This window comes from Ictidomys tridecemlineatus, chromosome 5, assembly GCF_052094955.1.
Source record: "Ictidomys tridecemlineatus isolate mIctTri1 chromosome 5, mIctTri1.hap1, whole genome shotgun sequence".
Taxonomy (NCBI): Eukaryota; Metazoa; Chordata; class Mammalia; order Rodentia; family Sciuridae; genus Ictidomys; species Ictidomys tridecemlineatus.
The window spans coordinates 19,026,797-19,036,673 of record NC_135481.1 but is presented as its reverse complement, the minus strand read 5'-3'; the positions used below and the strand labels follow the sequence as shown (position 1 = coordinate 19,036,673).

General features: G+C 47.4%; 1 protein-coding gene across 2 annotated transcripts in view; it reads right to left on the bottom strand.

Moving 5' to 3' along the window:
- Positions 1-2,886: 2,886 nt before the first annotated feature.
- Dapk2 (death associated protein kinase 2) overlaps positions 2,887-9,877 on the bottom strand; it is a 113,375-nt gene continuing 106,384 nt past the window's right edge. For both annotated transcript variants that reach the window (XM_078049493.1, XM_078049491.1), the window contains 3 exons: positions 5,845-5,934; positions 5,647-5,730; positions 2,887-3,108 (listed from right to left, as the gene is read on the bottom strand). In XM_078049493.1, coding sequence (XP_077905619.1) covers positions 5,682-5,730; positions 5,845-5,934 — 139 coding nt within the window. In that variant the 3' untranslated portion in view covers positions 2,887-3,108; positions 5,647-5,681. The remainder of the gene's footprint in view (positions 3,109-5,646; positions 5,731-5,844; positions 5,935-9,877) is intronic.

Below are 9,877 nucleotides of genomic sequence, written 5' to 3'. Positions count from 1 at the left end.
GCCAGCTTGTTAAAAATGAGGCAAAACTAGCTGGGTATGGTGGCACATGCCTATAATCCCAGCAATTCAGGAGGCTGAGGCAGGAGGATATTAAGTTCCAAGCCAGCCTCTGCAACTTAGCAAGGCCCTAGGCAACTTAGTGAGACTCTGAGTCTAAATAAGATATTTTTAAAAAGGACTGGGGATGTGGCTCAGTGGTTAAGCATCTATGGGTTCAATTCCCAGTATCGGGGGGAAAAAAAAGAGGCAATCTATCTATTTCCTGGAAGGCCCACCACAGTTTATTGAGCTGAAAAAAATGAGCACTGTACTAAGAGTCAGGAAGTTTGGGCTTTTACCAGACATTTCACAGACTTTCTGTGTGAAGCAGGAAGTTGTCACTTCCTCTCTCTAGGCTATTTCCTATTCTGTAAGAATGGTTGTGCTAAGATCTAAAAGGCTAAGCCTATGATCATGATCAGACAAGCCTTTCATTGCTCTCTTTCCAAGCAGGAGAGGAGCCACCTCGCTCCACCACAAATGACTTCCTAGTAGTGCCCAGTGAGCCCTTGTTGCAGAATATTTCCTGCTGATTTATATCATCAGGCTCAGTCAAGAATCCTTCACAGGTCCAGGGTGCTGAGTGTAGTCAGAAATTCTCAGCCTCAGTTGTCCTCCCAAACTGGAACAAGGTATGGGGCTGGTTCTGCCTGAAAACTGGGGAAGCCCAGGACGCACAGGTCAGTTGCAGAGCTTTCTACAGCATGCTAGCAGGCCCCCTCCATGTTGTTGGGAAAGTTTCTGAAATTGCATGGCCTTTCTGTTCTTTAGGGGCCATTTTGTTCAGAATCCCTCTACAGGGTGAAGGCAGCTTGGCCTGCTCTCTCACAATGTGCTTAAAACTGCTGACACAGGGAGCCCAACTAAGGGCCCTTTCCTTTCTACCCTTTTGATCCCTCCCAGCCCTGTACTTCCTGGCTCACTTCCTCAGCTGGTTCCCTGGCTCACTTTCCACAACTCCCCTCCCTTCCCCTTCTATGTACTTTCCCACTCTCAGGGCCGCCCCTTACTTCTTCACTTCTGACTTCCATGGGTCCTCTCTTGAGTCTGGTCAGCAATGCCATTCTCTTGGCTGGGAAAGCAGGGCCTGGATTTCTGCCATGCAGGTACCCTTGCCATATTCTCCCAAAGAGGAATCCATCTTTATCCTCTCCTTTCTCCCTTGGGCCCTTCTTTACGCTCTTCTATCTGCATTATTAAAATTCCCATCTCTATCTTGGCCATAGTCGGCTGGTATTTAAGAAATAGGGTTTAAGAACCAAAGAGTACCATATAACAAAGTACCACAGACTAGGTGTCTTAAATAACAAAAATTTATTTTCTCGAGAATTGTAACATCAAGGTGTTCACAGGGTTGGTTTGTTTCTGAGGCCCCTTTCCTTAGCTTATAGGCCATTTCCCCTGCCCTGTGTCTTCATGTGTTTTCCCCTCTGTATCCAAATCTCCCCTTCTCTATCTCTCTTTATTTTATTTTTTAAAGAGATGGGTTCTAGCTATATCACCTAGGCTGGCCTCAAACTCCTGGGCCCAAGCGATCCTCTTGCCTCAGCCTCCCCAGTAGCTGTGACAATAAGGCAGGCTACTGTGCCCAGCAATACCCACCACTCTTTTTTGTAGTAATGGAAACCCAAGACCTTGTACATAGGAGGCAAGCACTCTACCACTGAACGACATCCATAGCTCTTCTGATAGCCCCCTTCCTTTTATGATAGGGTCTCACTGAGTTGCCCAGAATGACCTAAAAAATTTATAATCCTCCTGCCACAACCTCCAGAGTAGCTGGGATTATAGGCATGTGCCACCGTGCCTGGCTGATTCTTCTTTCATTTTGGTAGCAGGGATTGAACTCAGGGGCACTTAACCACTGAGCTACATCCCCAGCCCTATTTTGTATTTTATTTAGAGACAGGCTTGCTTAGTGCCTCACTGTTGCTGAGGCTCGGTTTTGAACTTGGGATCCTTTTGTCTCAGAGCTGGGGGCATTACAGGCGTGTGGCACTGTGTCCAACTAATCTCTTCTTATAAGACCAGTCATAGAGAATCAGGGTCCACCTCAGTGAACTCATTTCATTTTAATTACTGTTTAAAGACCCTGTCTCCAATTATACTGATATTCTGTGGTGGGAAGGGTTAGGATTTCAACATATGAATTTGGGGGAGACATGATTAGCCCACAGCAGCAGGAGTGGTACAGGGGTGGTGTGGGGAGCTCAGGCCTTTTATGCTGGCATCAGGGTTGGAGACCTTTAGAGAAGGATGCAGAAGGCAGACACCCTGAAGGCAGGGGGGGACAATTTAGAATCACCTTCTGAGGTTCTGTCCCCTCAGCACTTCCAAGTCGTAGGCCCTTGGGCTACGAGAAATCAGAAGAAGGTAGCCCTAAAAGAAGCCAAGCCTCAGATAAACCAAAAGTTTAATAAAAATTAAAAATATTACAGCATAGTGGGCTGACAATGGCTGTTCTAGAAGGTCTAGTATGTCGGTCACTCTGGTATGCTGATTCCAGTGGGTTCTAGGAGGTCACAGATTGGTCCCTCATATTCCAAGATTCTCTTCACTGTTCCCTTAGTGGTAAGTCTCTGTCTTCCTGGTGTGAATTCTGACCAGGCTGATTCTGAACTCCCTCACCCCGTGAGGAGAGCTGCCTGGGTCTGACCTTCATGCCGGGATGAAGATGATGTTTTACATCATTTCCCAAAGTCCACACCCCTGCCCAGGTTCTGAGATTGGCAGACAGATAAAAGCCAGTTTCATGAAGAATTAAGAGCTTTGGAAGTGCTGGAGCCTCCTCCACAGGAGAGAGCCAGAACTCCCAGGGTCTCCTGGCTCCCCTGCAAATTTTTCTGAATCCTGCAGGCCCCTCTCTTGCAAAGTGCTCAGGAATGTGGAACGCCTGGCTGCTGGTGATGAGCTGGGTCCAAGAGTCTGCACAGAAGGGAGCCCCGCTGGGCCTGGACCTCCCTGGCAGCCACTGCAAGTCCAGCCAAGTTAGGAGGTACTGCTCCTCCTCCGAGGGTGGAGGGCTTTCCTCTTGGCGATGTCCTCCTCAGTGTCACTCTCACAATTCCTCTGGGGGAAAAAAAAAAAAGAAGGCCAGAGCAGGGGGTTATGGGATGCCAGGAAGCAGGTTGGGCTGGGCAGCCTAAGTTTGATATACCTCGGCTGGGGCATATCAAGAGACCAGTGGAAGGGAGGGGTCTGGTGGGGGGCTTAAAATGAGGCCAGACTAACTAACAAACTTGAGGCCTCCTTGGAGGCAGGAAAGCAGGTGGGGCATCTAAGGGAAACCAGGCACCAAAAGACACCCAACCATAATAATGAAAATTACATCTGATGCCCTTTGTGGCCACACATAAGGATAAGTTGTCTGTGGGCTGCTGAGTCTCTGCTCAGTCTAGAGAGAGGTAAGCTATAGATTCCCCCTAAGCTCCAACAGCCACCATTCCAACCCTTCCACCTTGACTGACTTCCACTGCACCTTCAGCAAGCCTTGCCCTGCAGCTCTTCCAATGAAATGACTTCTGAAAAGCTCATTTTTATGAACAAGGAAAGAAGTAGACAATACAGTCTGTCCATCCCGACATGGCTAAAGCAGAGCCCAGGTAACTACCCAGAGGGTATGATGTCTTTCTGTTCAGCTCACACCAACTAATATAATTATTAAAATTATTAGGGGCTGGGGTTGTGGCTCAGTAGTAGTGCACTCGTCTGGCATTTGCAAGGCACGGTAGAGCGCTCGTCTGGCATTTGCAAGGCACGGTAGAGCGCTCGCCTAGCACGTGCAAGGTCCTGGGTTCGGTCCTGGGTTCGATCCTCGGTACCACATAAAAATAAATAAACAAAAGAAAGATTAAAAACAAAAAAAGAACTAATTCAGACTTCATAAAGTCATCTTAAAAAAATTTAAAAATTGTTAGATGTTCAATTTCAATATTCCCCAAACAAAAGGGCCCTATCATTACCTTTTTTTAAAGAAAAGTCCCTTTGTAAAAACTATGTCTGTTTGGGACTCAATACTTTTCCACTTGTAGAATGAGCCACGGAGCTAATAATGCTGGGTGTTTGAATAAAAAGAAAACTATCTTCAAGTGTTTGTGCTAGGACAAAAATTAGGAAAGGAATGTATGTTCTTCACCATTACTCTCTGGTCCTCTATCTCCACACACATGGCAATGGGGTCAGGGGCTCATGAAAGGCATGTCTGCTCCCTGTCATGCACCCTCCCAGGCTGGCCTGAGCCAGCAGGAAATCCAAGGGCAAGGTTAACTTCAGCCAAATACATCCTGGACCAAGTCTTGAGTTATAATAAAAATAACTCAAGCTCTGCTGACCAGCAACTTTTTATACCATGAGTCAGAGCCAAACAACAAAAAAGTAAGCTGGGTAAAGTCTGCATGTGATTGACAGGTATGCTCAGAGGGAGAGTGGTCCAGTCCCCTTTATAGCAGGTCAGGGAAGCAGCCAGAAAAGGGATCCAACTTGGCCAATGCCTTGTAGGCTTCTGGAGTCATAAATCCTCAAGTCTTGGCAAGAGCAGGAATAAACCAGAGCTCAGGCTGAAGAAAGAGAACTCTAGGATACATGGGGGGAGTAGGAAGTACGGGAAGTGCTGGGTCCTGGGATGCGCCTAAGTGCTGTGTATCTTGAGGCTGCTCAGATGTCTCAGACAGTTGATCCTCTGTCCCTTATTTAGCAAGGAGTCACCTTCTGTCCTGGCCTGTACCAACTCAGACCCTCCTTGGTGGCCCCCTTCACCTTTGCAGTGGGGGAGCTGCCAGGGAATCCCTACAGACTGAAATACTGACATTAGTGTTGAATTTTAAAGTCTATAGGAGGATTTTAAACAATAGTAATAATTGCCATCATGTATTGAACACTTACATGCCAAATTTCAGGGACAGGTCACTGCAACCCCATGTTTATTCTATGAGGTAGGAACTATTATTTAATTCATTTCACAAATGATGACATTTTGGCATAAAGAGATTAAGTAATTTCCTTAAGATCACTTAGCTAGTAAGTGGCAGATTTGAATCCTGGCAGTCTGGCTCTAGAGGCTATTCTCTTCAGCACATCCCATTAAAAGATGCATAAAACTATAACAAGTATAAGAAACCACCCTAATATTATTATTGATAATGGTAATCTAAAGCAAGCTAGAAATGGGAGAATTGAAAAGAGGATGTAAAATTCCCATTCTAAAGTAGATTTTTGGATCATCAGAAATAAATTTTGGATGGTCTCTGGTATTCATTCTCCAGAGTCCCCACCATCCTCTGAGGACTATAAGTCTTCAGGGTGGTTCTGGAGGGATGAGGAGGAGTGGGAGCAGCAATCTCTTCAAAGATGGAGCAGGAAAGAATTTAAGATTCTCCAAAAGTTCATGCTACCTTGTTGGAGCACCGCACCCAGCACCAGCCAGAGGCCCCCCAAACATATACCTCTGCTGATTACACACTAGCTCCAGGGCAGAGGAGCACAGGGCCAGCAGAAAAAACTGGAAATAACTAGCACTCACCTGCCTCAACAGGAGAGGGAAGTTCCCCCTACTTCCAAGCTTCAGGCCACCCCCAGATTTCTGCCCCAAAGGGTCCTGCATTTACCCACCAGGTCCTCATTTGGCCTCAGGTGCACCTTCTTCATCAGGGAGCGAGTGAGGTGATTGCACAAGGACACGATGCTGAAGGACAGCTGAGGGAGGGAGGGAGAGAAAACAGATGCCAGGTGAGAATGTGCTCAGGGACTCTGAAAAGTGGCAGGGTGCCTGGCTGGCCCTCTCCCCCAACCACTCCAAACCACACACACCTTCCACCTCCTGCGGACATACTGCTTCTTGAAGTTCTCCAGGTTGACCAGGGACTCCCTGCGCACCATGGCTTGCTGGTTGTCCACCGGCTACAGGACAAAGCAGAGCGTGATGGTGTCAATGGGCGTCAGACAGCAGCTGCCCACCTTCCTGCAGAACCCTAGCCACACGCTGTCCTCAACCTGCCCCGATACCTCCCTGCCAGGCAGGGTGTGCAGTGGGAGCGGTACAGTGAGGGCAATGGCTACAGATGTCTCAGTTGCTCAGGAGATGGATGCCCCTGAGCTATTATTACTACACCCAGATACACAAGCCAGTGTGGCTGGAGGCCCAGCTTCTCCCGAAGTGGGAGAGCAGGAGGCAGGGGCTTCGATCACACATCACTCTAGGGACAGGGTCATTTTCTGGCAATCTGGGATGCTCCCTGTATGCTAGACTGGCTCTGGGTTTAGCAAAATGGATGGCCTGTTGGCAGACAGAGCATTAATACATCTTTAGAAAATAAATGGAAGGAAATAGGGGCTTTGGTGGGAGTCAGGTGGAGACAGATGTGTAACTGCCCTTCCTTGCCTGGCAGTCGAGGCTTAGCTTAAATCTCAGCTTCTCTAAGAAGCCTGATATGGCTTCTCTGAGCCTCAGTTTTCCTATCTGAAATGGGAGATAATAACGTGACACAGGGTTGTTGAGGCTTACATAAAGAATTTAACTTAGCACCACTCAATAAACAATAACAAGTTATGTCCATCTCCTCTCAAATCCCTCCCCCCACTTTTTTGACACTAGGGATTAAACTCAGGAGTGCTTAACCAGCACATCGCCAGCCATTTTTAAATATTTTATTTAGAGACGGGGCCTCACTAAGTTGCTGAGGCTGGCTTTGAATTTGTGATCCTCCTGCCTCAGCCTCCCCAGCCACTGTGCTTACAGGTGTGCACCACCGTGCCCAGCTCCCTCTTTTTATAAAATGAGGCTTTCCTAAGTCATGAGATAGATTTTGGGGGTTCTGTGAATCTCTGAAACGGTGTGCAAATTTTCATGTGTGAATGTGTACGTGAGTGTTCATAGCAACCTAGTCATAAGAGCTAAGTAGAAAAAACCCAGATGTGTATCAACTGATGAACGGATAAAGAAAATGTGGTATCCATACATGAAATATTATTCAGGAATATTATACATGAAAACAAATAGAGTATTGATACAAACTACAGCATGAATGAATCTTGAAAACATTAAACGGAAGAAGCCAGCACAAAAGACTATATATTGTGTGATTCCATTTATATAAAATGTGCCAGAATAGGCAAAACCAGAGACGGGAAGTAGATCAATTTGCTAGGGGCTGGGGAAAGGAGAGAATGGGGGATGACTACAAAGGGTATGGGGTTTCCTTCTGGGATAATGAAAATGTTCTGGAGTAAGAAAGCAATGGTGGTTGTATAACCTTGTAAATGTACTAAAAACCATTGGACTGTATGTTTTAAAATGGTGACTTTTATGGGTTATAAATTATACCTCAATAAAAAACCAATTTAGTGTGTCTGCACAGACAAGCATTTCTTCTGAGTCGATAGCTTTCACAGATTTCTCAAAGGACCCCATGACCTCAAGAAAACGAGCTGCCCGGGATGACCCCTAAGGTCCTGTGCAGCTTTTTTCTCTCCACTCTGACAACCTGCTCACTGCAAGGCCATATTTGGCCCTGGTGAGTGCTAAGGGTGGGTAGCTCACTGACTCTCCAGGGCTGGTCTTGTCTCACATTGAGAGCACATTTCCATTCTTGTTCACCTTTCATCAAGGCATCAGGAACCAGAAGAAAGCCAGTGCACACTGTGGGCCCGTGCTGCTCTGGACTTGCATCTGGCAGGGGATCCGTTGCAGGGCCTTTCTCTAAAGCCCCCAGAAGGCCTCCAAGTGTTCCAAAGCCTAATGCAAGTGGCACCTGCTTCCTAGAGCACTTCTAAGAAATAATGTCTCCTTCCCGGGCCTAACCAAAGCACCTGCATGCTCCATTCCTATGTGCAGCAGCTGTCTCTGCCAGCTCTGTAGTGGAGGAATCCCACCACCAGAAAGCAACCTCAGAGCACAGAAACTTTTCCATGTCTATGTCAAAGCCTCCAGCCCCTCTCTCCTCTCTGCCCAGAACCAACAACTCTGGGTACTCAATAGCTGCCTGGTTATTTCCCTGAGCTGCTCAAGAGATAAATTGGAATAAATTGCAGGACCTGAGACCTACTCATTTCATCAATGAGAGGCCCAGGTCACCCTCTCAGTACACTGCAAGGGTGTCATGAGTCTGTCAGTGAGATGCAGAGTTCTGTGGGGGTCAAGGAGCAGGGACAGAGTTTTAGCAACCCTGAAGTAGATGGGAGGTGGGAAGGCCAGGGGCTGCTTACCTTCCCAAATGAGCACACAGTGGTTTGGGCAAAGAGTGCAGGAAGAAAGAGGAGGGGAAGGAAGAGAAAGGAAAAGGGAAGAGAAAAGAATGAGGACACAGAGGGATCACCAGGCCACGCCCAGCTCTCCTGGACCCTTTCCTTAGTCACCTATCGCCATGTCTGCAGGTCCAGCCTGGGTCCAGGTCCCACCTGGAAGGGAGGGACAAAAGCAGGCAGACGACTTTCTTTTGCAACCACAAGAACTGGGATTCTAATAAGAAATGGGTTGTAAACACTCTACTGTCATATCCACATAAAAAGGAAAAAAAAAAGAAAAGCAGGCAGAGGGCAGCCCACCTGTGCTGAGGACCTGCCTGTCCCTCTGCTCCAAGCCTTCCTGTGGCTTTCCAGTGCTCTCCATACAACCCAACATTCTCCTGGAGACTCCCAGGCCAGCATATGCCTCCTCCACCACACGGGTTGGCTTGCTGATCCTAAACCCAAGGTCTCAGGGTCGTTGCCCTTGCTCATTCTTACATCACTTTGTCACTTGGTTCAGGTCTTTGTTCAAACATCACCTCCTCAGAGAAGCCTTCCTGATTCCCCCTAGATAAAACAGCTCTTCAGCAGTCCCCCACGACGACTTTGCTTATGCCAGTCTTCTCTAAGTATGTGTCATTGCCTGGCATTTTATTCTGTATTAATTTGGGGATTGTTTTGGGAATCCCACCCTCCTTATTCCTCATGGCTTCTAGAATCTTCTTCCCCCAGGTGATTAGCATGCTGCCTCTCACTCCACAAAAACCTTTCTACCTCTAACTTCACTCATATCTTCAATTCACTCAGCCATGATTCATCCTTTCAGTTGAACCCTGGCAGAGGACGTTTGTCTCTTACAAGGAGAAGTTGATGAGGTGGGGCTAAAAGTTCCGAGAGGGAAGGAACCTCTTTTTGTCCACTTACTGCGGGGTGCCCTCACCCAGGAGAAAAATGGATGACCTCAGGGCTGGAAGGTCAACACAGGCAAGGGGTCCTGTTAAGGAAAATCCCCCGCTTCCTACTGGCCAAGCAGGATAAGCCACTGAGCAGAGGGGCCCAGATGAAATGTCAGGTAGGACCATTTCCAGGGCCATTAACGAAAAGTGATGCAATTACTTCTAGGTTCCTGTCCATCCATATGCTACAAACAATAGCATGACCCCTGAGGAGATAACCTTCCAGGCTACGAGTCTGTCAGGCTTACCTTTCCTAATCAATGGGCCTCCCTGGTTGATAAAAGGCTCAATGCCAGGCTAATGCTATCAGCCCAGCTTGGAAAGTCAGTGAAATTTGCTCCCAGAAGGAATGTGGCTCGAACACTTTTGACTAAATTGAGAATGTGAGGGGAAGAAGGAGTTATGTCCGCCTTCTCCTGGCCCTTTCCTCCTTGCAAACAGTGAACACCCAACTGTCTTCCGACCTTGTGGCCTATCAGTGTCACCAGAAGCCTGGGAAATTTCCACCTGGCTCTTGGGGGTATGTTGTGTGTCTTGGGAGGATATCAGGAAGGGAGACAAGAAGACAGAAAGCAGAGGTGGCTGGAGTCAGATTTTGTTTATACAGATGCAAATGCCTTTGAAAAGTCTAGTGGGCTGTTCTAGGTCTGTGCCCACATCCA